Source organism: Chenopodium album, chromosome 9 (assembly GCF_948465745.1).
Source record: "Chenopodium album chromosome 9, dcCheAlbu1.1, whole genome shotgun sequence".
NCBI classification, from domain to species: domain Eukaryota; kingdom Viridiplantae; phylum Streptophyta; class Magnoliopsida; order Caryophyllales; family Amaranthaceae; genus Chenopodium; species Chenopodium album.
This window is the reverse complement of record NC_137842.1, coordinates 4,605,989-4,631,984: the sequence shown is the minus strand read 5'-3', so window position 1 is coordinate 4,631,984 and position 25,996 is coordinate 4,605,989. Positions and strand designations below refer to the sequence as shown.

The 25,996-nt window shown below is 35.3% G+C and overlaps 2 protein-coding genes across 4 annotated transcripts; one reads left to right on the top strand and one right to left on the bottom strand.

The window, feature by feature from the left end:
• Nucleotides 1-69: 69 nt before the first annotated feature.
• Nucleotides 70-14,344, bottom strand: LOC145558295 (uncharacterized). 3 transcript variants are annotated; one of them, XM_081619488.1, is made up of 12 exons: nt 13,911-14,344; nt 11,769-11,988; nt 9,317-9,464; nt 8,757-8,864; nt 8,031-8,188; nt 6,722-6,884; nt 5,929-6,068; nt 4,332-5,007; nt 4,059-4,171; nt 3,708-3,963; nt 1,732-1,994; nt 70-1,127 (listed from the first exon to the last, which is right to left on the bottom strand). In XM_081619488.1, the coding sequence occupies exons 1-11, from the start codon at nt 14,107-14,109 to the stop codon at nt 1,734-1,736; spliced, it is 2,442 nt and encodes an 813-aa protein (XP_081475614.1). In that variant the 5' UTR covers nt 14,110-14,344; the 3' UTR covers nt 70-1,127; nt 1,732-1,733. The 3 variants fall into 3 exon arrangements, with proteins under 3 accessions (XP_081475614.1, XP_081475615.1, XP_081475616.1); XM_081619489.1 differs by having other exon boundaries at nt 70-1,112; XM_081619490.1 differs by having other exon boundaries at nt 70-941.
• A 1,794-nt stretch (nt 14,345-16,138) lies between these two features.
• Nucleotides 16,139-25,524, top strand: LOC145558293 (conserved oligomeric Golgi complex subunit 6-like). The gene is made up of 11 exons (XM_081619487.1): nt 16,139-16,656; nt 16,752-16,804; nt 18,592-18,739; nt 18,815-18,922; nt 20,356-20,423; nt 21,435-21,558; nt 21,796-21,942; nt 22,082-22,345; nt 22,436-22,717; nt 24,155-24,301; nt 24,896-25,524. Exons 1-11 carry the CDS (start codon nt 16,438-16,440, stop codon nt 25,412-25,414), a joined length of 2,079 nt encoding a protein of 692 aa, XP_081475613.1. The 5' UTR covers nt 16,139-16,437; the 3' UTR covers nt 25,415-25,524.
• The last annotated feature ends 472 nt before the right edge of the window (nt 25,525-25,996 follow it).

Genomic DNA, 25,996 nt, shown 5'->3' with positions numbered 1-25,996 from the left:
GCATTGATACATGTATTTTGGTTGAGAAATGAGCAAATTATGTTATACCATTACCTGGAGTACAAGATCTTCAATGAATGTTTTGCCATTGTTAACATATCATCAAACAAATTATACATATTCTCAAACAAGTTATACATATCCTCTATCGGCTATATGAAACAACAATTACAGATGTAAATGGGCCAAGTTGGCATGATGCTAATAAGCACAATACAAAAATTGCTCAACTAGCCTGACACAATACGAGAGGAACACGGGTGGATCATGGACCGTGCATGGACTTCTTTGTACTCATCATAAGTCCACTAAGACTTCTTTCCACTACCATGCATCACCATTGAAAAACGATAATAATAGCTATCACATATTCACAATCATGTAATGATCTCATAACATTCGCTTCTTTTTCACTACCATCCCGGAGATATTTTATACAAAATTTACAAGCTATCACAATATGAAACAAGTGTCCTAAAAACTTGAGGTTACGCTAAACAGGTGCACGGCTCTCAGAATGCAGCAATTTCACAATCGTAGACTACTGCATAGAGACCTTATGCCCAGGAATAATGAAGTTGAAAGTTAGAAGTCCGAGTTTTGGTTTTGGAACCATGACAATTGCCAATTTCACCGCTACACCTAGATGGGGCCACCGAGGTTCGGGTCGAGCAAGCTGTTTGTTGGACCCCACTAGTAATGGAATCTGTGGCATTTTCCCCATATGCTAGGGACCTGAGTAAAACCAGCAACACAGGCAGGTTCACTTTGGGAACACCAGACTTCAATGAATATCAGCCTCATCAGGGGTTTCAGCTTTACCAATGGCCATTGCATCACATTAGAGGAAGAAATCTGCAGCACAGCTGGTTGGGATGGAGACTCGAGGACAATTTCCCAGCAGAGCTCGATGTTGAGCAGGATAGAAAAAAATCAATTTCCTGCCGAAGTTCTGATTTTGTAAGTTGTAATTAAGTCCAAGACTTATGAGTACTGCTCTATGAGCAAGGAGACAGCAAACTTTTCCACAACTTTTGAGAAAGTTTGTTTTGCAGTTTGTGGTTATGCTTATAATGATCCACCAGCACAATCACCAGCTCCAGTATATCCGACTGCATAATGAGCATCTGTTTGATTGTTCATCAAGATAATCTCATTGATCAAAAAGCAAAATCTAAACTATAGCTTAACTTCAAAAAATAGGGTTAGAATCCAAAGTTCCAAGTTCTCAGTCAAGGGATGAACAGCTAGGCATAACTTAACAGAAAAATCAACGCAAGTTAATTGTTCATCATTGACCAACTTTACACCAGGAAGCATGTATAACCATGTTTATTATTTTATTTCAGCGACCAAATCATTGCACTCAGCATGCTTAGCAGCTACCTTGTAGCATATCAGGGCTGAAGATTGAAATCAAGGCACTTGCTCAGATACGGTGGAATCATGATTCTTACTCTGATTACATGACTGAGTTAGCTCAAAGAACCTACTCAATTGACTTTTTACAAGGGCTTCTGGTGATCTGGTTAAGACCAAATTGTTTTTGCTAGTTTTTTTAGTTCACCAAGCCAAGAAAGTTAACAAGAGCCACGTCAATGTGAACCAGAAGAATTGAAGAGTAAACACTCAATACCAACAATTTTCAGGTTTGATGCCATAGGGATGAAACAAAATTTTGGGGAGAAAGGAAAAAAAAAAGGATATGCATCAAGGAATTAGACGAATTACCTTCACTCTGATTTCTCTTGCAACTCTTCTTCTTTGGTTTCCTTGTTTTGATCATTCTCAAAGGGTAATACTGTCACTGGAGCCGCAGGCACAGTTTGCCAGCGATCTTTCAGAAGTTTTCTGAACCTTAATACCATTTCCTTCCGAAATTCCAGTTCACGAGTGAAAAGATCAAATATAAAGAAGGAAAGAATGTATTTAAAAGGAACGATAAACAGGATCGTTGCAGACGATAACAAAACTAGGGCGACTTCATTGGTTATCTGGAAAGCATCAATGAAAATTTATATAAAGATGGATACTAGGCAATATCCAAAAGAAAAAATCGTATCTGAACAAAACAAATAAATAAATGTCACATAGTATGGTTCATGAGAAAATTAAATGCCCAATAATACTGGTTCTACAATGTCATTAAATTGTATGATTAGACAAGGAATTCCATTCACTCCTTTGGACTTTTGTTCTGTCACTTATTTTTGGGAAAAAAATCTCCCATGTCAGAAAGATGTTAAGTATTAAGTAGTAAACCTTGCTGCATTCAGATGATGTTCAAGGTGGGCAACCATTTGGCTCATATTTGAAATGTTCAAGTTTCTGTGGCACAATGGGTGATTGCCTAATTGGAACCATAAAAGAAAATATAAGAAAAGTGTATACAGAAATTGATTGTTGCGTACTTTTTCCTCAAAATCTTGACCTACCTGTTACCAGTTCAGAAATTGTTAAAAGGTTTTTTAATTAAGTTTTGGAAAGTATAAAATCCTTCAGCTTCTTGGGTCTGACCACTAGCAACAAGTTCTAAAACTCGTGCTTTAGGGTCTTCCACAACTTCTTGAAGGAAAACTCATTGTTGTTCTACCTCCACCATATAAAAAACAGAAAGGTTGACTGGAGAGTGATTATGAACTTAATACTAATACGGGCCTCAAGGCCCTCAATATTGATCACTTAACAAAGGCAGGATTTACCTACAAAATTTACCAAGCAATGGGCAGGTTTACGTCAGACGCAAACTTTCATCATTACTAGTTGCTTAGTAGCCTCTCCACCAGTCTAACTAGTCAGAAGTTTAGATATGTGTATGTTGAGAACTCCCAAATTCTGGTAGTGGTGAAATGAATACTTGTTTTAGTTGCTAAACAAATTTATAGGTAGGAATAATAAGCCTTCTCTCACTGAGCCCTTAAGAAAAGAATCTTCTTTAATCCTTAATCTGCTCATGATGAATCTATCAGCATAATTTTCATGAAACCTCTGATTTTACATGTGTTCACAATTTAAATTCTCAATTCCCTAATTCACGTAATTATGTTAAAATACCTTATTCACTCGCTAAGTTTAGTGATGTTGAATTGTTGCAAAATTAATAAAATTTTTACTAGAAAAAGGTCTCTTAGTGGCAGAGGCAAAGGATATGTGCCGTTGTACATAAACTCAAAGACTCCCCTTCAGGAGGGAGGTTTGTACATTAAGCTACTGCTGTTATCTTTAAGCTCTCTGGTGCCACCAGAAATGCAAACAGTTACTGTGTTTTCTAAAAAGAGAGCATAAGCAGCAGGTTATCAGTACATATGAAGTGGATAAGGGAGGGAGAATGGCAAGTACAGAAAGTTCATTACCACAAATATCACTCACCAACCTCTTAGCTAAAAATACAAAGTTGAGCAGATATATCAGGAAAAAAAAAAAAACAAATAAACATTCAGATTTTACAAAATATGCTATGTCCGATAGTCAATTAATGTAAATTATTTTATACAAAGTTAAATGATTTAGCCTTCATAATTATGTCATACTGAAAGATATAACCTTCATAAATATATGTCGTACTGAAAAATATAGCTAAAAAAAAGAACGGAGAAAAACAAACCACAGACACATTTACGGAAAGTGCATTAAGCCATTTTGAATTAGCATCAGATCTAATTTTAGATAGGTACATACTAAATAGAGTTCTAATACATATTACATACCTGAGGCTGACCAGAAAGGATAACAGTACGTATTTTTAGAAGTGTGACATTAACATTTTGAAGAAAGTTCTCCATATCACGCATGGCCTTCTTAAGTGCTATGATCTGCTGAACAGTGTTAGAATGTGGCTGGTCACGAATTGTAACATTCCCAAAGGATCTTCCAAGTCGACCTTGCTCCCTTAGGGCCTTCAATGATAGCATAATCCCAGCTGCTACCATCAATGTTGTAGGAAAAACATATGCTAGCAGATTTCTGACAAGGAAATTGTGGGAGAACTCAATGGAAAAAATCTAGAAGCGTACTACAACTGTTGTAACCATTATCATTACTTAAAAAAAATGTTATACCTGAATATGATAGCATATGCCAGTCCAAGAACCGAGATTGTCAAGAATGGATTCTCCCAGTGTCTTAGCTTTTCAAAATTTCTAGCCATAATAGTTAGAGGGAAAACAAGTTCCTGAAAACACATTGAACAACATTACTCTTCTCCACATAAATAAGATCCCATTTTTCTTCTACTAACAAATGTTGAGTAATGAAATATAGTAAAAGATAGTTAAGAAAAAAAATAAGATGAAATATAAGTATTTATTTAGCACACAAGAAAGTAGACTGACCTTAAAAAGGTCAATGTTACTTGGTATCCCTTCCAAGGTAGCAGCATCAATGGTGGCCTGCGTTTTTTCAATAACTTTACTTTTTTCCCTGCATATTCTCGCCGCCCTTTCTGTCAAGGAAGCACCTCCCACGATAATATTTTTGCTCAACACTACTCCCTGCTTTAGAGGTGCATTTCTCCAAAAGGAAATTGAATTATTAGAAGCCCAGGTTGGAGATTTCATCCACTGGCTCAAGTACACACTTCCATCTACATCATATACATGGTCTTCATAAGCCTCATCCAAGGACCTAGACTTCTTACTGTAGTTTCTTACCTTCCTAAATTTTGAAACCAATGGTCCACCCCAATAGTTAAGAGCAAGAGTTTGGGAAACAACATCTCCATATGGAGCATACTGCAAATATGAGAACTGAAGAAGTTTCAAAGGCTCATCCAATAGCTTCCTGATAGACTGAAGAGATTGAAGTCTAGAGATACTATTAACAGCCTCTATTTTAGCTCTTTCATTTCCCTTATCAGCACCATAAACATGAGAAACTGAATCGTGTTCTTGGGGTCCATATTCACGCACAAACTTGTGAAAAGCAATAACTTCATTTATAGATGCATGCCAAACATCTCGCCTCATTTCACCTCCAAGATCAATAAACTCCAACACCCACGGTTTATATCTAATTTCAGGAAGAAAAATAGAGCGCACATAATAAACAAAGCAATTTTGTATTATTATGTGTAATGTGAGCTAATAAACAAGTATGGCTAAGCTATAACACTGACACAAAAACAATGCAATGCCTCACAATCATACCTTATGTAAAAGATCCAGAATCACTATGCTAATAGGAATTTGAGCAATTGGCAAAAGCTTAATTATTTAAAAAGATTTTCATCAAACACATATCTTGTAAAGAGCTCATTGCATCATTGATAGGATGTACTCTAAAGTTACGGTACCCTAGATATGACAAAAATGTCCTTATTGGTAAAGGTTCTGCTTTCCCAAAAAAAGCTACTTTCCTTCTCTTTCATTTGTTTCCCCTCATTTCCCTCCAATTTTGTTCATAATTATCAGCCCCACCTTATTCATCAGGGAGAGGGGGGGGGGGGGGGGGGGAAGAGTCTAAAAGCAAAAGAGAAAGAAGGCAAAAAGGAACAGAAATGAAATAATACTAGTAGCTTTTTTTTTTTTTTTTTTTTTTTGGCCTTTGAGATGGTATTTACGAATAAAAATATAGGTGTAGGGGCAGAGTTATTGGAGAAAAGTGCAAGAGTTGATATTAATACAACTGGCATATATAAGACCTGGTTACAGACAAACATATCTCTTGTATCTTTACATACAAATGACCATGGCTCATTGTAACACCGGCTAGATTCTCAATAAGATCTATAAACCCTCACAACCATTATCACTTAAATTCTATTTTGGGGTTACACTGTGATGCTCCATAAGTCAGATTGGCCATATGACAATGAAGATAACAGTTCACACTTCACAGCTAAAATGAAGCAGATCATACTCAAAGAGCAAATAAAAACTAATATAGAAATAATGCAAAGCTACAGGGTAAAAGAAACATTGAGAAACTTACTTCTTTTCACCAGAAGAAATAGAGACAGCTGAGTCAAAGAGCACCGATCCAAATAAACCAACTTTAGTCTGCTTCACCTCAGCCCCGTGTCCCGTGATATCCAATCTCTCAACTTTTTTGTTCTTAAAAAAGTCAATTGGCTGCCAAACAATTGCAAGCAGCTAATGTTACTTTTGAGTTTTCAAACAATGCTGTTATATAGATAAAGGTCTGGGAAACTTTTGTAAAAGGAAACTAATTTTTTGATGAAACATAGACTAAGTTGCTAATTTATCATAGATAAAAGCATGAAAGGAAAAAAAAAAGAGTAAGGTACTGAAACTCATAAAAATTAAGGCTTTACCTGTAACTTTCTTCTGCATTTAATAAACAGTGATTTAATACATTTTCCCTTGCCCCTTATATTTAGTTCTATAAGACTAGCTCTTCAGGCGAACTAGCTAAAAATAAGCCCCATTGCCTTAATTGGTCAAAGAGATGAACTAGTAAAGGGTTTCATTGACAATAAATTCTAACTTTTCTTCATAAACTCACACCTTTCAGTACATTCGTCATCTGTTTTCAGTATAACATGTCCCAAACTTAATACTGCTCAATCAAACTAAGGAATTTTTTAAAAAACCAATGTTCCCTTAAATATATTCTTATAGATATATTGCAACAGTTCTATAGAAGGAATACCAAATGGTTTTGAGAATTTTAACAGTAAACTCTAATTTGTGCCAGGTTAAAACATCCCTAAAAGTACTGCAAAATGTTCCTACAGAAAACATAGTTAGTCAAGTTAAATTACCTCAAAATAGATGGCTCTTTCTGTCAAAGTCAGTTTTCCTGGCCATGCCATGTTGTCCTCCCATTTCAGAATTGGCTGCTTCCTGCTAAAACCCACACACAAGACTTGTTCGGATGGAGTGTGGGGAAGTTGAGGCTTATAGGAAGTCCTGTCTTTGTGTACTCTACATCAAAAATAAGCACACACATACTTAGTATGAACCATCAGATAACATCAGACTACATGTGATCAAATAGTGAAACTTTATACGAAGTAAGATTTAAAATAATAGAATTTGCATCATCTTAGACAGAAGTCAATCATGAGACAAATCTCCAGCGACGTGACAAATCATGAAAAGCCAAAATAAAAAGTAGGGACACTAAAGAAATAGAATTAATAACCAGAAATAAGCCTCAGTCCCACGAGACAGAATATTGAAAATATTGATTAATTACCACAAGGGGAGTTTAGTTGTAAACCATATAACTAATGATTGGCTGGTAAAGGAAATAGAGACAAAGTCATTCATATCATGAAAGGGGTACATGTACATGATAAAGAAACCTGAAAATTCTAAGGTACAGCAGCCTGGAATAGACAAAAAGCGCGAAAAGAACATGTAGCTGTTTTGTAAAGAACATACCGTTCTTTTTTAAAGAACATATATCAGTTTTGTAAAGAACATCCAATTTTATGTTTTTTTGTATATCTAAAGAACATCTGTAATATTAATAAAGAACATGAAGATAATACTTGTAAAAAAAAAAAAAAAAACATGAAGATATTATGTAATGAACATTATTTATATATATCTACCATAATTTTAAGACAAAATTCAATGAACATTTCAAATAAGCAATGAACATTATATCACAAATAAAAGTTCATTACACTAACAATCAAAGAACATGGACATATGTTTCTATTCACTCTTTTTAGGTGCAAATATGTTCTTTTTACTTTAGGTATATGTTCTTTACATTATAATAGTATGTTCTTTTCCCTACAGTTATATATTCTTTACATTTGTATAATATGTTCTTTTTGCGAAACGGTAGTACGATGCAAGGTACCCACGCCCGTAGGAACCACACACTGAAAGAAACCAAAATAAAGCTCACATTCTCCTATATCTCTTCCTTTTAGAGCAACAATGTATATCATATCATAAAAGGGGTTATTAATTTCCTTTTTGGAGTGATGAGTGCAGGATGAGAAACAGACTCTTATGATGTATAAAAGTTAAACCCTTTCCTCAAAACGTCCCGTCAGAGCAACAAACCACATTCAAGAGTTCAAATCAAAGTGCAAAATAAAAAATGCTCACTTAAAAAGCCCATTGATGTAAGAGGACCAAACGCTGAAAGAAATTCCTCCTTTATCACCCGAAAGAGCCTTGTAGATATTATGCACAGTTGCTCGATCAGCGACACCGGAGATAGCAGGTGCAATGCGAACAAAGGCTTCTTCTCTGACAAGCCTTGTCTACACAAGAAAGAAGTCTTCCTTTAGCCAACCGTCCAATCTATAGATACGCATTTGATTAGGAAAAAAAATAATGCATGAAGATTATTATGAAAGCAACTGAACTTGCAAAAACAAGCCATAAAGTGGCCAATCATGTCTGGACTATATCAACAGGTCAATTCTCATGCGGCAGACAAATTAATGGATAAGTGTGAAGATCAAGTTCAAGGGCATTCGGAGATGAGTGAAGGAAAGAGATATAAGTTTAGCTGGTGTTTGTTGTTTATTAAGTAATGAATTAGAGTTAATCTCATCATTCAGTGTGTAATGGATACCTTTAGCACTAATTCACGTTTTTTATTTTTTATTTTAATTTTTTAATTTTTTTTTAAGAAACTAGTTCACGTTATTCATTGAATGTATGGAATTAAAAAAAATACTAATTTTATCATCCTTGCAGATATTTACGCACTCATCAAATGCATATAGGACTAGTACCCTAAAAGCAAGTAGCATGACAGTAGAAGCAGAAGAAACATCAAACATGAGAGAGTAGGTAGACTAGGAGTCAATCAAAAAATGAAACCTGTAATGATGCTGCTTCAGAACCATCAGGATACGAATCATTTTCTAGTCTTTGAGGTTCTTCCCAAGCAAGCATAGTAATGAATATCAGCCTCCGGAAGGCAAGCTCCTGATCAAACCAATAATCAAATGCAAACTCACATTATATTCTGATTTTTTTTATTTATGCAATAATGTACTTTAGACATAAATAATATATTCCAAACAATTAGAAATTTCATCCAAGGTTAAATACTCATTGAAACAACCGAAAAATCTCAATAATGTTAAATTGCCACATCTTCACAAAAGTGTATCTACTAGATTTTTAAGGATTTGAACTAATATATAGACAAAACAAGTCAACAACTTATTAATCAACATAACTATTCAGAGTTTGAAAGATCGGATTGAGCTTAATAACAGATGGTATTGTTTTATGTCATCAAGTAATGAAGTAATCAACAGAAGCATTGGCAAAAAATTACAGAGCTATATCAGTCCTTCAAATCACAGGGTAGAGTAACATCAAACAAGAGCAGAGAGAGAGACAGGGAGAGATGAAAACCTAGCCCCACTAACCTGAAGGCAAGGATGAATATCAGAATTATCCCTCGACAAAAACCTAAAGCAGCAATACTCGACCAAATTCCGGGCATCCTTGTGCACAGATTTGGGCACAAGAGCTTCAAATAACTTTTGCATTTTCTTCCCAGTCAATCCATTCATCCTGCGTGATGCATGTCCGTGCTTAGCCAATAAAATAAAAAATTACCAATAGGAATTGTCTTAAAGGCTTAAAGCTAACTTAAGAAAATCCTTGATGTACACTTCTTAGGATAAGGACCGCAAGAAATTCAAATTTTCTTTTATTTCACATCATAGTTCCCTGAATTATCTTTGATGTATCTAATACAATTTAAGGGATTGTAACCATGTGAAGGAACTAAATGAAATCTACTTTGTGCATTGGTGATAGTAAAAATAAAAAAAATATCCCTAGAGATAAACTTAATTAACACCTTAACCTGACTCAAACCAGGTCAATATAGGCTCTAACTTAAGTCAAAACCTTGATTAGCTTAATTGAACTCTAATTAGCTTGAGTACTTGATCAAGAAACTTGCAAGTTTTTTTTATTTTTAATTACTTGTTGCTCCTTTAATATTTTGGAAAATAAAGGAAACTTTTAATATAAATTATACTACTTCCTCCGTTCCAAATTGGATGACACGTATTCCTTTTTGAGAATTTTCTTTTTAGATGACACGTTTCTATTTTGGGTAAGTTTTTTATGGTAAATTGTCTTTCTCTCCTCTCTTCTCCCTGACCCCCTCTCTCTCCTCTGTCACAGCCACCACCATGGCTCATTTTCTCTCTCCCATGTCAGTCACCACCACCGTATTCTCAGTCCTCCCTTGCTGCCGACTTTCCCCCCTCATTGCCGGGATTAGACTATTTCCTTCCCGTCTATTTGAAGAAGCAATTTCCTGTGGATGTGGAGAAAGAGATGAAATGTGGGGCAAGATTTGAATCAACGAGCTGAGACTTACGAAAAGCAACTTTTTTTCCCCAAATACAAAATCAAAGCAAGTCTCTACCATCACCACCAACATCGATGTCCACAATGAAAAACAAAGTTTATCAAAGATTTTAGCATCAAACATAAAAAATAAACCCACGTCTGTTTTTTTCGAAACTAGAGGAGTAATTTTTTATATTTACTGCTAGCATTTGTCTAGAAAAAGTATACCCACATCAATTTTTGAAAGTTAAGGTTGGATTTGATTTTTAAGGAGGAAGATGATGGGTTTTTGGGTTTAAATGTGGAGTGAATTGGAGTTGGGTTGCTAAGACAAAGATGAGTGAGAATCGAAGGAGAGATGATGGTATCGGGGGGCAACTTGACTGAGGTGATGAAGAGGGAGAGAAAAAGGTGGGTTTGCCGTTTGGAGGTAGCTAAGTAATTGAAGGTGGCAGTGATGGTGGGGTTCAGGTCAGCTAAAATGGTTGGCCTCATTTGTAAGGGTGTTTATGTCTTTTGTCACTCTATCTCCCTTCTTAATATATGTGCCAAATAGCATGTCATCTATTTTGGACGGAGGAAGTATGTATGTCCAACTTATATTCTCTATTGAAATAATAATTATAAATAGTAGAATAAAAAAAAATTTGAGTTATACACTTATACTTACTCTGTTGAGTCTGTTCTTTAATTATTACATGTAGGGGAGTACGAAATATAAGGAACCCATATAAAAAGGAGAGAGATAGAAAGGAGTAAATAGAGAAACCCATATGATGAAGAGACAAAGAGAGAAATCATATGCAAATAATTAAAACTTGCATAAATAGGAAAACGTTGCAACATTAACCGATAAGAAAGAATATTTTCTTAGGGAGGTAAGACAAAAGAAGCAAGAGCCAAGGGGTATAGATGATAAGAGAAAGTTGAATTTGTAAGGGATGACAGTGCTCTTCTGTCCTCAAGTTAACAAAGCTGACAGCATGCTTAATGGTTTAACAGGTTGAACACTATGCCACTACGACTAAAGTGCAGGGAACCCAAGGGCCTAGGGATATTTTATTCCCAGACTAAAGAATTATTTGTAAATTGTACCCAACCACAGAGTACCCATGAGGCCAAAAAATATACCCTAAAATGCTTAGTTCTACATTATTCCTTCATCAATATGTTATGCACATCTTACTGTATAGGATTAGCATAAAATTGACTCCACCGAGTATAGTATTCTTTCTCTTCCCAAATAATGTTCCCATTTTCCTTTCACACAAATTTAAAAGACCCTTGGTCCCTAGGTGGTGGGGCATTGTTAATTTGAGATGAATAAAACAAAGTATGAAATTTGTTTATTAGTATTAGTTAGGTGAAATAAAGTAGGGGTTATATATTAAGTAGGTCCCAAGGGGAAAACTGAAAGTTTATTTAGGACAAGCATATAGAGAGAATTGGAAATTTTATTGGAAACAGAGTGAATAAGATGCAAAGAGTACAAGGTTGAGAGTGCTTTACCGACTGAATTGTTCAATTGAAACAACAGCAGCTAAAGAAAGATTTCCATCAAGCATTTCACTCTGAAGAGTCATTTCTCCGATGAGTATATTTTCACCATCATAATGATCAACATCATTGTCATCATCAAGCTTTCCAGATTTAACATAAAGAGAAGTCGCTTCATTTAAGAAGTTCTGGGTTCTTGATAGCAATGTATTCAAACTTTTCTTCACAGTATCTAGAAAGGTCAAAATTAAACATCAGCCACAGCTCAATAACCCTAGATCATTCCACGAACCATATAATTTATTCAATTTCGATGAATGAAGTGCCTCTTCTATTTGCAGCAAAGAGACCTATTAGTATAGAGGAATAAAGTTTTCCCTCTCCCTTACCATGATAAGGTTTCATTTTTCAAAGACGTCCAAAATGCTAGACAAGTATTTTTAGAATAATGTCCAAGGAGTTCAGAATTGGGAATACAATATTAGGGGGGAAAAAGGATACAACAAGATAGGTACGCTCCCTTATTATGGCTGCATTCTACGTTAGACAAGCTTTAAGAGAAAAAAGGGAGTATAAAGGACCAAGGAACACAAGCATGTCAAACACAACAATGAGGAACATGATTAAAAATAACCCTTACAAAGCCCCAAATGGACCCATCCAAGTGACTAAGTGAGCAAACTGGGTAAAGAAGAAAAAACAATATTATAAAGGAGGCAAAATACTATACCATATCTCATATATGAAAACCATTAGCTATTTATCCTCATACTTATCAGACACAAAACTTTAAATATGACCAAAGAGAAAAACTTCAAACGACAATTATTTTTATCCCTATAAACAAATTCGGCGATGCTGCTCAAAACTGGAAGTCTAATATCACCAGCTTGCCACAAAAATGATAAGCACTCAGATAAAACACACAAACAACAGTCTCCTTTTCCCTTCACATTGATAACATCCACACATTACATAATCATTGGACAAAATAGCTTTATAAGTCTTCAAGTTTGTAGAGCATTAATATTAAAGTAGCCACGGGTTTCATTCAGATAGAAAGATATATTCAACTTCAAAACCTTAGATTTCCATAACAAATAGAAGATTGGAGATGGTCGGCGGCCTTCTATAATGATTATGACAAAATTAAGAAAATTTAAGCAAGATAAGGGTCAGACCGTCAGAGACCGACACCCCTTGATACTTATCCACACTAGTGCGCGCACACACACACACACACATACAATAGCTCATTTTGTGTGTTAGTCACCTCCTCCAAAAGAGGAAGAGAGAAGCAAAAGTAATTCTATCTATTACCAAATACTCCACATGTGGAGCACTGATTGCCATGGAAGAGAAATCTTTGGCTTTTCAAAAGTAATGAACTTAATAAATGCCTCCACTTCTAATTTATCATGAGGTAGTATAAGTTTATAGCATATTAGAACAAGGGTTAATTGGAAATAGCCTCTCTATCAAGGCAAAAAGATTACGCCAAACTGTCTATCTTATTGAAGTGAAAAGCTTAAACAATAAACACTGTGTGCAAAGAAAAAATGAATCCTAAAAAATAAAAAGGAAATTTCTGGAACTCTGCTATGATAATTCCTAAACTAAACCATGTTGGGAAGTCTACATAGAGACATTAATGCCCGAGCTAATGTTAATTTGATCAACAATTGCAAATTTCGTATGAAATTCCAAAATCTTCATACTCTCTTCACTCCACACTGAGTGCCCCATTCAATTTTTCCCTAAGAAAAAGTAATTCATATTTGTAATCCCTGTACATTCCAACATTCATATCATTCTTCACAATTTCATGTTCATGCAGCTCCAATTCTTCTTGCTCAAATTTTGCCCATTTTTACAAATTTTCGGCAGAAATCAATATTAAACAGCATCAATCATTCTCTTTAAGTGCATCATATTAATCTACTATGCTACCAATCCACATAAACCCACATACACATTCACAGAAATTGCAATTCTATCAATAAAAAGAATGATCAAACAAGCAATTCCGAACCCAAAATGAGAAAACTAACAACTACTCAATCACAATTCAGAGCAAATCTAATACCCAGTTCATATTTTCTAATAAAAAACAGGAAAAACCAAATTAATTGAGATACAAGTTCGTATAATTACCGGGGTCGAAATCACTAAGCTTCCACTTGGGATCCCTCCATTGAATCGGGAATTTAAAGGGTAATTTCCGGTCTGTAGAATCATTTGCAGATGATCTAATCTTACAACAGTAAAATCCATGGTGGGTTAGCTTTAATGGCGGAGGTTGCACTGGAATTGCAAGCACTGTGTATTGTTTGAGTGATAATTTCAGTAACATTTCTGTAAAATTGTTTCAGAATTTCAAGGGATTTGAAATGATGATGAAGGTTGAAGTGGAAGAGTAAGAATTTGAATTGATTGTGCATTAATTTTGGAGGAGAAAATTTGTATGTGAATTTGGGTGTGTGTAGATGAGCAAGATCAATAGGAATTGTCTTTGTTTTTGGATTTTTTTGAGGCACTGGAAGTGTCGAACGGGACTGTTTCAAAGACGTCATCCACTAATTCGTAGTCACCAGTCTCCACCCCGTGTCGTAATCACCAATTCGGACCCGCTAATAATGCGAGTAATATGCGTGCGGCCGGAGGTATCATGATCATGGACGCATCTGACTCTAAATAAAAATCTTATTTTTTCACATTTTTTTTAGAAAGGTGAACGATTTTGAAAGTTCAATTCCCTTAGTATAAACTCAAATTTTGTAGAAAATTGTAGAAAGAATGTCAAGTTTTCCTAGAATAACCTGAATTTCATTAATTAAAGTTGTTTCACTAAACTATGAGATGAGGAGGATGATCGAAGTTTAAATTACTTTAAATAATGTTTTTTCGAGAACAGTGGTATATACATATGTGACCACTACATTGGTAAGTCATTAATTTTACATATGTAGTACACCCACAATCTCCATCGATCCACAATTTCGGGTCAACGAGAAAAAGAATCTCAAGGTGATACATTATATGTTGTGTACTTGAGGATGGATAGTAGATGGCAGTGGCACTCCTAGCTTTGCAACGTGTATTTGGCTTGCGTCTAGTAAAATACGCTCAATTTTAAAGTGTCACATTAAGGGGTAACGCATGCATGTATTGCTTGTCACTCATTAGGGCCGTCTTAACCATTTTTGGGGCCCTGTGCTAATTTAAATATGGGGCCTTCGAATTTCAACATCTTAACTCATAAATTTTTGACAAGCTCATTCTATCTACTAGAGAGTGAGATAGATGATTGTCATATTTTACGACAAGTGGTACATCTTCGAGATCTCCATTAAGGGGCGCACGGATAGTGTGCAAAGCAATATGATATTGATTCAACATGATTATTTGTTAGATGCTTTCAAGCATGGGTGAGCAAAACTTTCAAGTGTCCATAAATTAGTACCAAAATCTACAATTCAACCAAGAACTAATGCAAACTTTCATCATCTAGCTAAAACATCTAAGGCAGCAAGTTAGTCAAAATCGCTGATACAATCAACTCTTAACAATAGAATAAAAATGTAGTATCGGTTGCGATCGTGGAAACGGTCGCGGTGTTGCAGTATCGGAAACGATGCGTTGATCGGGTTGTGGTCATCCCGGTAGAAATTTCAAAAATATTTTTAGATATGTAATTTTTTAAATATATTTTTTTTATATGTCATAAAATAATGAAAATAATAATAAGAGATTGAAATTAATAATTACAATACTACGGTAATCCGTAATAATTTTCTTTCAAATAAAAAAATTAAAAGTAAAAAAGAGAGGTTGAGTGGTAAAAAAGTCAAATATACAATAAAGTGGAGCATCATACAAATGTCCCAACTTTCGTTTAACTAATAACAGCCGTCCCACTTACCACATATTTAACTCATTCTTATCAGCTCTCAACCCTTTTTACTTTCTTCTTCTTTCTCTCTTTATTTCTCTATGATGCGGTTGCTAAGGGCTTGCTACACGCCAGCAACAATGGAGTCTGCCACATAACTCTGACCAACTCACGCCTACAAGCTTTTTTTCGGGCGTTTCAGTTGTGTATCGGTAAAAAATGCGGGGTTTTTTCAAAGCTTCGTTACAAACACAGTAAATCTTGTAACAACAACCTTCAAATCCGTTACATCTCGGCCTCATCACGATGTAACGGCTGAGTTTTTATTTCATGCTTTTAACAATTGGCTATCCACTAATTACCAATCAAAGTCATCATATAAATATTAAAATGGAATACTTCATGCGTAGTATAAGTTTGCCAAAAAAAAAAAGTGTGCCCGATTTATGAAAAGTGTAACGCTTGAGAAATAACCCGAACACCTCATCGTTAATTCTCCAAAAATCGTGTTAGAAAGCCCCCTAGTTAGAAAAATTGATCACCCCCTCTACTGCTTCAACATTGTTCGCGGCACTATCATCTCATCTTCTTCCCAGAGTCTCTACTCTCCAACAGTCAAGATCTCAAAATTTCCCCCATTTCATCACAAAACTCACTTCAATTCCAACTAAAATACTCAAATTTCCCCCCAAAATTCATCAACAATTTCCAGATTCTGCACATTTGCAGCGAATCAATCTTCATCTTCAATCAATCAATCAATCAAATTGATAATATAAGCAATCATCAATGGGAACAGCGACATTAGCACCAGGATTATCCAGAAAGCTAAAGAAGGTTCTAGAATCTCGAATCGATTCTCCGGAACTTGTCACTTCTCTCTCCACACTCTCCACATTCTACTCCGACAACTCTCCTCAGGCGCGCCGTAACCTCAGATCTACCATTGAGAAGCGCGCTCTTTCTATCAATCACGACTTTCTCAGCGCTTCCGATGCTGCGCAACAGGTTCTTTCTTTGTCAATTTCACTCAATTAGGATTTGTGATGTTGTTTGTATTAGATTTAGGTGATTAATTGTTGGGTTTTTGATTGAATTTTTAGGCATTGGATCAAGTTGAAGAGGAGGTTAATGCACTTGCGGAATGCTGTGATAGGTAATTATAGCATATATTGTTCAATTTTGGCGTGGAAAATGCTATGGTTTTCGATGATGTAACACGGATTTTATTGGATGTTGTTGTTGAATTAGAATTGTTATGACAATTGGAAATAGTGTACGAAATTGATTCATATCATTAGAATGCAAGAATTCTCATTAGAATTGTTATGATTTTTGGAAATGACAATAAACTCTTAGGAAAGTATTTTTGATTCAGTATCTGAGAAAGAGTATCTCTCTGTTCCTTGTAATATGCTCTACAAACATTGTCTTAGAAAGTGCCTCATATAGTTGTATGATAGATGCTTATGTTTTTTTTATGATGCTTGGCATGAAGGGATTCAAGAATTCAACCTTGGTGTCATTAACAATGCGACAAGGTTTCCCTAAACCTGTGATTGTAATTTGAAAAGTTATAAAATTTATGCTGCTCTCTCCTTCCTCATAAAAGTCCCATTTCACTCAAAGCCTTGTTAGTGAATACATTTCCCGTTTCATCTATGTTAATTTCATTATTTACTGTTTATCAACCAATCCCCATTATCCTAATTTTTTCTATTCACTTTTAATATACCAAACTCCACTAATTTGTCATTTATGTTTACCTTTAATCAACCAAATCCCTCCGTCTTACTTATTTAAACTTACTACAATTGTGTACAAAAGGCAAATAAGACTTTTAGTTGGGACGGAGCCCACGAAGTTAGAATTTTACGGTGACCACTAAAAGTAGAAGCCAATGTAAGGGTGGAAGATTGAAATAGCTATCATACACTGCTTGGCAAGGAAATATTTTAGCTGGTCAAGCAAACCCAATTTCAAAAGTTGTGGGGGTGGGGAGAAGATAGCATCATAGCATTAAACACAATCTTAAGATGGGACGATGGGTGTCATATCAATTGTTAATTGTATGACTAAGATGATATTGTAAATTTGTAGTACATAGATCAATTGAACACTTAGAATAATGAGGGATAGCTTAGAAATTGTAAGAGAAGAAGAGGTAAATGTCAAAAAACTTGAGGTGAGGCTAATATTAGTCTAAGCTGGTGAATTTTATAGGCACTACAATCGTATTATAGATTTTTAATAAAATCTTAAAATAAAACAAATCTCTAACACTAAGGAAGTTATATACATTTTTGGCTTTATCTAAAACCTTACTCTTAAGAAACAAGTTGAACCATACAATTATGGATGTTTCAAAAGATAGAATACAAGAAAACAGGATTGTTTTGTATGAGGTGTTTGGCTAGAATTTGGCTTATGTGGAACTTATGAAGCTCTTGGCTCTAGTTTTGATGTATTAATGTCAAACCTGGTAGCCTGCTTTAAATTAACTTTTTGAGTGTAGGCATTTAGGCAGAGATAGTGATCTCTATTATCCTACTTCTTCTTTAATAGTGTGTGTTTGAGTTCATTCTTGATGCTTGCTCATGTCTTGTTTCTAGTCCCCATCTATTCCCTCTCCTTGTCTTGGCTGATTTATATTACATCTGTTGTTCACTTGTTTTATTAATCTTCTGGTGAAGATTTGTCAAAGTAGGAGTGGGCAAGAAGTGGTTGAATGTGAGTATAGAGTTGAAAGTTGACAAAGAGAAAAATTAGCCAGTTATGTGTAGGATTTTAAATTTATAGCACGCATCTTATGCATATAGATCAAGTAAACCTTCATTTTATCTTGCACTATGGCATATTTCTCTTTAAATATGTTCTAATCATATTTGTATTTCTTGTGTACAATATATCCATGATCTTAAGTACTGTTCTGTGTATTGGCAGGATTGCAAAGGCTTTAAACAGCTGTAGTGCTACCACTGGGGATATCATAAGTACCACAGAAAGGCTAAAACAAGACCTTGATGTTACTACTCAGAGACAAGAGATTGTTTCGTGCTTTCTTCGTGACTACCAACTATCTAATGAGGAGGTTTGAGTTCTCTTCATTTACACCCTGTATGTATTAGTTGGTTAGAGAAATAGCTGACAATTGCTTGCATTTCAGATAAATGCACTTAAAGAAGAGGAGTTGAATGAAAATTTCTTCAAGGCTCTTTCTCATGTTCAAGAAATTCATGCCAACTGCAAAATATTGCTCAGGACACACCATCAGGTAACTGCCATCTTTTTGGTCTCACACCATTCCGTCCTATTCATCATTGAGCTGAAAAGCTCTTGCTGCAGATATGGTTTAGTACCCTGTATTGCTTAATGGTCTTTTGAGGAAAATGTTAGCTCTTTATAAAAATGTTCAGATTCAGATTTGCCACTACAAGTTGGAATAAATTTATATTTCGATGGTACTTGAATTGACAGAATAAAACCAATATTCAGAAAATTATAATGAAAGTTCAAAATATATTTCACTGAAATATCCTATTCCCTATTTAGTAGTTGAGTTCTTTTTCAAAGGCTTTAAGACCTGTTGGTTGATGTAGTTCCATGGAATCCATTTAATTACAAACCACTCATTGGATATTTTGCTGGATACTGGTGGCTCAACTTTTTCCCCGTCAAGTGAAATTTCTTCTTATGTTGGAATATACTCCCCCATACCAGACAAGTACCTTGAAATCATCCTACAATGATACAATCAATTTAGGAACACCGTTACTTAATACCTCCATAGAAGCTTCCATTATGCCACGCTAAGAGGGGTCAGGTGTTTTTATTCTTACTTTTGTGATAAGGCTGGTGGTAAGAGATGCTGAAATTGATAGTCATCTTTATTCTGCAATAAGAATGAAGCACAAACAATTTTGTAAGCCGTTTTGATGTATCATAATACAAAGTCAAAGAATAATGAATCCCTTGGCTTCATAGGAAATCATCCACCTTTTTCTTACACCATAATATTTGTGCCTTCTCTCTCTCTCTCACCGAATTTATCCATCTTTCTCTTACACACCCCATCTTTTTACATCATCTGTCTTATTTTGTCCATGTTCTTACACCTCCCTTTCTCTAGACTTTCCTAGAAATAAGAAGTATGTCAGTAGCCTATGAAACAGAGGGAGTATGAGCGTACTGCAGAAAGTACAAGAACAAAGGACAAGCTGCCCTTAAACAGTTGAGAATAGATTACATTTAGCACTGGGTTGCTGAATTTCCTCCATTGAGTAACTACAAAGATCCTGCTGACATATCTATATTTTGGTATGCATTAAGGGGGTTAACACATCTTATATATTGATATAGAGGGAATAATGAATAAATGTCATGAAAAAGTTCAAGATAGATAGCATAAATTTAATTTTGAAATGTGTGAAACATATAGTATTGAATAACAATTGGACGTGAGCTGTAATTGTGAACAACATTAATATGAGGTAATTTTATATATGCAAACTTTATTGTTAAAAGAAGTTTAATGATGGAATTTATGTATGCTTAACAATGAGGCCAATAACGTGATTCCTTTTTCTCAGGATGGATGTAGCGTTTCATTTGAAACTTTACCATAAATAGGAGAAAGAATCCAAAGGTTCATCTGTGTACATAAACTCTTACAGTCTATGATGTGTCTCATCCAGAGTTTTATTGCAGCGTGCAGGGCTGGAATTGATGGATATGATGGCTATGTACCAGGAGGGAGCCTATGAACGTCTCTGCAGGTTAAATTCTTCTTCTATGACATATAACTATGCAATTCACTTGAAATTTTGCTGGTATGCTAAAGGTGATTGATTTTTTGTTAGATTTGAGGGAACAGTAAAAGGGATCATACACATTTATTATTTATAAAGGGGGTCGGGGGTAAGGACTCACCAATTATGCTTGGAATCTGTTTAAACCATGAAAATCTAACCCTTGAATGTTTGAATGGGATAAGCTCTTGATACTCTAACCTGGCTAAAATCAGTATAAACTCCCCAAATTTAGCTGGGTCAAACCATTGATGCACACCCAAAACAGCTATCCCTCTATGATATATCAATCTAATATGGAGCATAAATATGCTTTAATATATATGTTGAAAAATTCAAAAATGGAGAGAATACATTATGATATTTCTCATAAAAGCATAGTATTTAGTGTTCAATGGGCACATATCGAGTACTTGGTAAGTTGGTATTTATGCTGCTATTGTAAGAGGGCAAGGAAAGTTTTTATTTGAATCATCAAGCTACATGATCTCAAACGAAGGTGTTTTTCTTTTTTCTTGCCCTTTTACGTGATTCTAGAAAGGCTAGAATGTCAAGTGCACGATACATGTTTGTTACCTGAACTCTTAATTTGTATAATTTTTAATCTACCTGTGGGTATTTTACCATCTTATGCTCTTCTTCTGAGTAGTTTGCTTATCTCTACTATACAAGCCAACTCTTGAGGAGTTTGATTTTTTTCTAATAAGCCTTAATTGTCCTTTTACTTACCCTAATATATTCGATATTAATACACTATGAGTTGCTGTATATAGTTTTTGACTTGTGAAGACACATCTCTTGCATTAAAATCTTCTATATTATATTCGCTTGGATTTTTTAGATGCCATTGATTAATTTTGATTATACTCTCTCTCTCTCTTTCTCTCTCTCTCCCTCTCTCTCTCTTTTGTATGGTTAAATTCCTCAAGTTGTGCTAGTGTAACTTAGTATATATGCTTATACACCTCTCTTTTCCAGGTGGGTTCAGGCTGAGTGTAGGAGATTGGGAGATTCTGATAATCCTGAAGTTAGTGAACTTTTAAGAACAGCAGTCCGATGTCTCAATGAAAGGCCCGTTCTTTTCAAATACTGTGCTGAAGAGGTAATTTGGTCATTGCATGAGCTACAGCTTTTAGTATACTTCATTGGTATTTTTAGTTTTAATTAATATCCACTTTTTATAATTTTACAATGTTGATAATTAGAGATATTAATTGTTAAAATTGTGCTTTAGAAAACGTGATGTTAGAAATGTGCCAACGAAAAAAAGTGGAGGAAGTATAAACAAAAATTATTGTTTTGACATGTGATGTCTTCTCATATATATACTATATTCTAGGTAGCAAATATGAGGCACAATGCCTTATTCCGAAGGTTTATTAGTGCTCTTACTCGCGGAGGACCTGGTGGGTTGCCCAGACCTATTGAAGTGCATGCCCATGATCCTTTGCGGTATGTTGGTGATATGTTAGCATGGCTACATCAGGTTCGACACACTCGTCTTTTTGGTATTTACTCTATTTAGTGTTTTTCTGCATTTCTGGCTAGCTTTTATTGTTGCTTAAGGCCTTAAGACATTTTTAGAGGTTTTTCCCTGAAGTGTGTTCCTTTATGTCCCTTCAAAGGCATTAGCTTCTGAAAGAGAACTTGTGCATGCTTTGCTTGATCCGGATGCTGATGTAGATTCTGGGCCAACTGCACGTCAGCTCTCCAAGAATTCCGAAGGTGAAAGTGGAAAAGTTGAATCTGATTTAACCTTTGTCCTTGATCGGATATTTGAAGGAGTTTGCAGGCCGTTTAAAGTTAGAGTTGAACAAGTATTACAGTCTCAACCTAGTCTTATAGTATCATATAAACTTATTAACCAGCTGGAGTTTTATACATACACGGTGAGCTAGTGAGAAGTCTTTTTAAAGCTGTTCTTTTTTCTAATTAATGATATATATTTTTGTACTAATTTTATGTTGCTGCCCTCACAGATATCGGATTTGATAGGGAGTGAAACAGCCCTTTGCCAAACACTCTGGACTTTGAAGGAAGCTGCTCAGAAAACATTTTTTGATATCCTTAAGAGTCGAGGAGAGAAGCTACTTCGATACCCTCCACTTGTTGCTGTGGATCTTTCACCACCGCCTGCTGTAAGAGAAGGAGTTTCTGTTTTACTGGAAATAATTGAGACATATGATAGCATGATGATCCCATCTTCAAAGAAGCCCGCATTTGATCCTGTGATATCTGCTTTATTAGATCCTATTATTCAGGTGAAAGACTTAGTTGCTTATTTTTCATTTTTGAGAAAATATTTAACGTAATGCTAAATCAATATGTTTCATCTCCATTTAATGTAGCTGTCCTTTTTTATAATTGTAGATTGTAATGCTGTTAACTTTGATACTTGCTATTTTCAGTTTATGACTATTGGAGATGCGCAATGACTAGCCAATTGTATTGCCACACTGTTTAAACTTATTTGTACATGGAAATGCCCTGCAATGGGTCTATTTCAGGAGGCTAAATGTTACTGTTAAAAGGGGGAAAAAAAAAACACTCTACTGCTCTTTTCCCATATCACCGTTTCAAATAAGTTTTTGCAATTTTTAATTTTGACTTTGATTAGAGGAAATATATTGAAATCTGAAATCTCATCTTCCCATTTACCTATGCTCTCTCTACCCTATCTCAATGATTTTTTTCCCGCAGTTATGGTTATTTACGGTGCTAATGGATGGGAAGACATTTTTTTTTTTTTTTGGAAAGCTTGGTATTTTCATTAAATTTGGAAGGATTGAGATCTTGATGGACTTTTGCTCTTTTGTGATGACTCGTGGACTTTTGGAGTTCTAGGGTCTTTTACTTTTTCTGTACTTGGAACATTTTCACTGTTAAAACTTCAATGTCATTATTCCTTCAATATAATCAGTTCTAGCATCATTCAGGCTACACACCTTCATAATCATCTGAAGTCAAGGGCTGACTATCTCTTCATGTTACTCTGATCAGATTATTTTCTTAGAATTATCTTATGCCATCATCAGTATATGAGATATTAATGTACAATTTATCCAAAACTTTAGCTAAAATCTAGTTAGGGTAACAGAGCAGAAAAGGTTTTAGCTGTCAAAATCCAGGAGTTATCCCTACCTAGATTTATTGAGATTTTTTTGTCTATAATAGCCTCCTAATGGGTTTATATACCATTATTCAGTCCATTAAGTTCTGATGTACCCTGCATGCAAACTTAGTAGCTTCAGTAATTAGTAGGGAAAGTCAATGTACATCTAATGTTAAATAGGATAAAAACAAAGCAGCTGGAGAGAAGCTTATTTGTCTTGCAGTTTATGTACTTCTTGTTTATTTGGTTTGATAGCTTGTTCTTTGTTTGGTTCAATAATATCCTAGCGAGTTTTCCAGGCCATTTAGATTGAAGCTTCTTGAGGATAAGCTTTTACTTATTCAGTTTACCAACATCATGAGGCTGATGTGGGATCCAGTCAAGGACCTACTTGCCTATTATGACCCTGATTGACGACATTGCTGAAACAAATAAAAGATGCGCTATCAAAATCATAGAGGGGGTAGCAATAGAATGCAACTCGCCAATATTTTGTCCTTTTGCATTGTCCACATGGAGAAATTTAAGTCAAAACATGAGTGCTTATCAGATTTGAGAAACTAAATAGTGTTCCCGTTTATTGTAGATGTGTGAACAAGCAGCAGAGGCACACAAATCCAAAGGAGGTGTTCACTCATCGAGGAGGAGCAGAATAAGCTCAGACTCCAATCAGCTTAACAAATCATCAGTTGATGCAATACTGAGTAATAACAGTACCCTTTCAGCCACTCAGGTATAGAATTGCTTATGTCTTGATCTTTCTTTTTCTCAAAATCCTCTTTTAGTATCTACTAGTTGCAGAGATTTTGCCCCTGCTTATCCTTTTTTCTGTATCTTCCTAGAACTTGCAGCCTGTTTGACTTTTATGGGTAATTGGAATAGAAAGTAAGGGGAATTTATCTTCCTGTTTGGAAGATATTATGTTGCACTGAAATGGATAGGAACACAGTTATGATACAATAAGGACACAAGAAAATGCAATCCCAAAAATTATATAACTTTAATTAAATTGATATCTATATCAAAAACACCTATATGTCCTATTAATTTCCATGTTAAATCCTTTCCTCAAAAAAATAAAAAATAAAAAAAAATCCTTGTTACATTGTTACTACCAAGAATTAATTCGTAGTAAATAACAATGATCTCCTGGAGTATTATACAAGTGTCACATGTCCTAAGATGTCTTATAAATGCCTTTAAAATTATAATAAACAGACATGCCTTGACGTTAGAGCTGTCCTGAAAGGCAGGGAGCAATGAAGTCTGGCCGGTTTTTGTGCAACATTACTTTTGTGTTCATGTTGTTTTGTGCATGTACTTGCAGAGTTCCGAGACACCTTCTAAGATCTTCCTCATCAACTGCTTATGCACCATCCAACAGCCACTAATTGGGCATGAAGCTGCAGCCAAATATGCTAAGAGCATCGGTGATATGATAGAAAATCACATGCGTATTCTGGTCAATAAAGAAGTTGAGACCATTCTAAGAAGATGTAATCTACTGAACAAGATGGCCAACTTTAGGAAAACATTCAATGAGGATAGTGAAGAGGCTACCGCTGGTCCATTGGCAGAAATGGAGGAAACTTCTCCAGCTTCATTATCGGAAAGTCTCAACATATTCTTTGGTCTCATCCTAGGCACTGAAAATTCTCTACCAGAATTTGAGCAATTGCAGGTGCCAAAACTACGGTCAGAATCTTGTATCCAATTGGCAAAGTCTCTTGCTGACGCTTACGAGCTTGTGCACAATGCAATAATGGATCCCAAGAATTCATACCCTGATCCAAAATCACTAGCTAGACATCCCCCAAACCAGATTAGGACCATTTTGGGTATTTAATTTGCTTTGGCTTTATGCAATTATATTAGATAAAGTGGTGATCTGTAACTCAGAAAATAGTTTGAACAATGGTGAGTAATGGTTGAATGCAAGATTGGGTTTGGTTGATAGCTCGATATGGTGATTGACTTTGTAAAGATGCCATTTCGTTGTGGTGGTTTTTGCATAATCCATTTATATTGGAGTGTATATGATTTCATTTATAAAATAGCCAAACGGCACTTAGGGACTAGCCTACTACTGCTGCGTCACTGCGTGTGATAAACTTGTCATCACCTTGTTAAATCTTTCAACAGTTCCTGCTAATCAGCCGCAGAAGAGATCTTGACATGCTAGAGTTGTGCCACAACCTGGTCGTGGACTCTATTGCTTTGTTGCCTCGAGATTACTCACCTAGTCGCCACACTTTCTGTAACACCCCCAAATCTCCCTCTACGGAAATACCAGTATAATACGTATAATTATACCATAGAGATAGACTTGGGCGTATTACCGCCGCGTGATTACGCAAGACCACTCAAAATACTTAACTCAATAACAAAAACTTGCAGCGGAAACTCAACTTTCTTTTATTAATACTTA

Bases quoted from the DNA above. Each gene is read 5' to 3' on its own strand.
- LOC145558295 (XM_081619488.1), bottom strand. From the start codon at position 14,109: ATGTTACTGAAATTATCACTCAAACAATACACAGTGCTTGCAATTCCA. The intron at 8,189-8,756 runs GTTTCATTTTTT...TTTCTTGTGTAG, and splicing joins CTGAAGCAGCATCATTACAG to ACAAGGCTTGTCAGAGAAGA. The intron at 4,172-4,331 runs GTCAGTCTACTT...ATGTGTTTTCAG, and splicing joins GTAACATTGACCTTTTTAAG to GAACTTGTTTTCCCTCTAAC.
- LOC145558293 (XM_081619487.1), top strand. From the start codon at position 16,438: ATGGGAACAGCGACATTAGCACCAGGATTATCCAGAAAGCTAAAGAAG. The intron at 22,346-22,435 runs GTGAGCTAGTGA...CTGCCCTCACAG, and splicing joins TGGAGTTTTATACATACACG to ATATCGGATTTGATAGGGAG. The intron at 22,718-24,154 runs GTGAAAGACTTA...CGTTTATTGTAG, and splicing joins TATTAGATCCTATTATTCAG to ATGTGTGAACAAGCAGCAGA.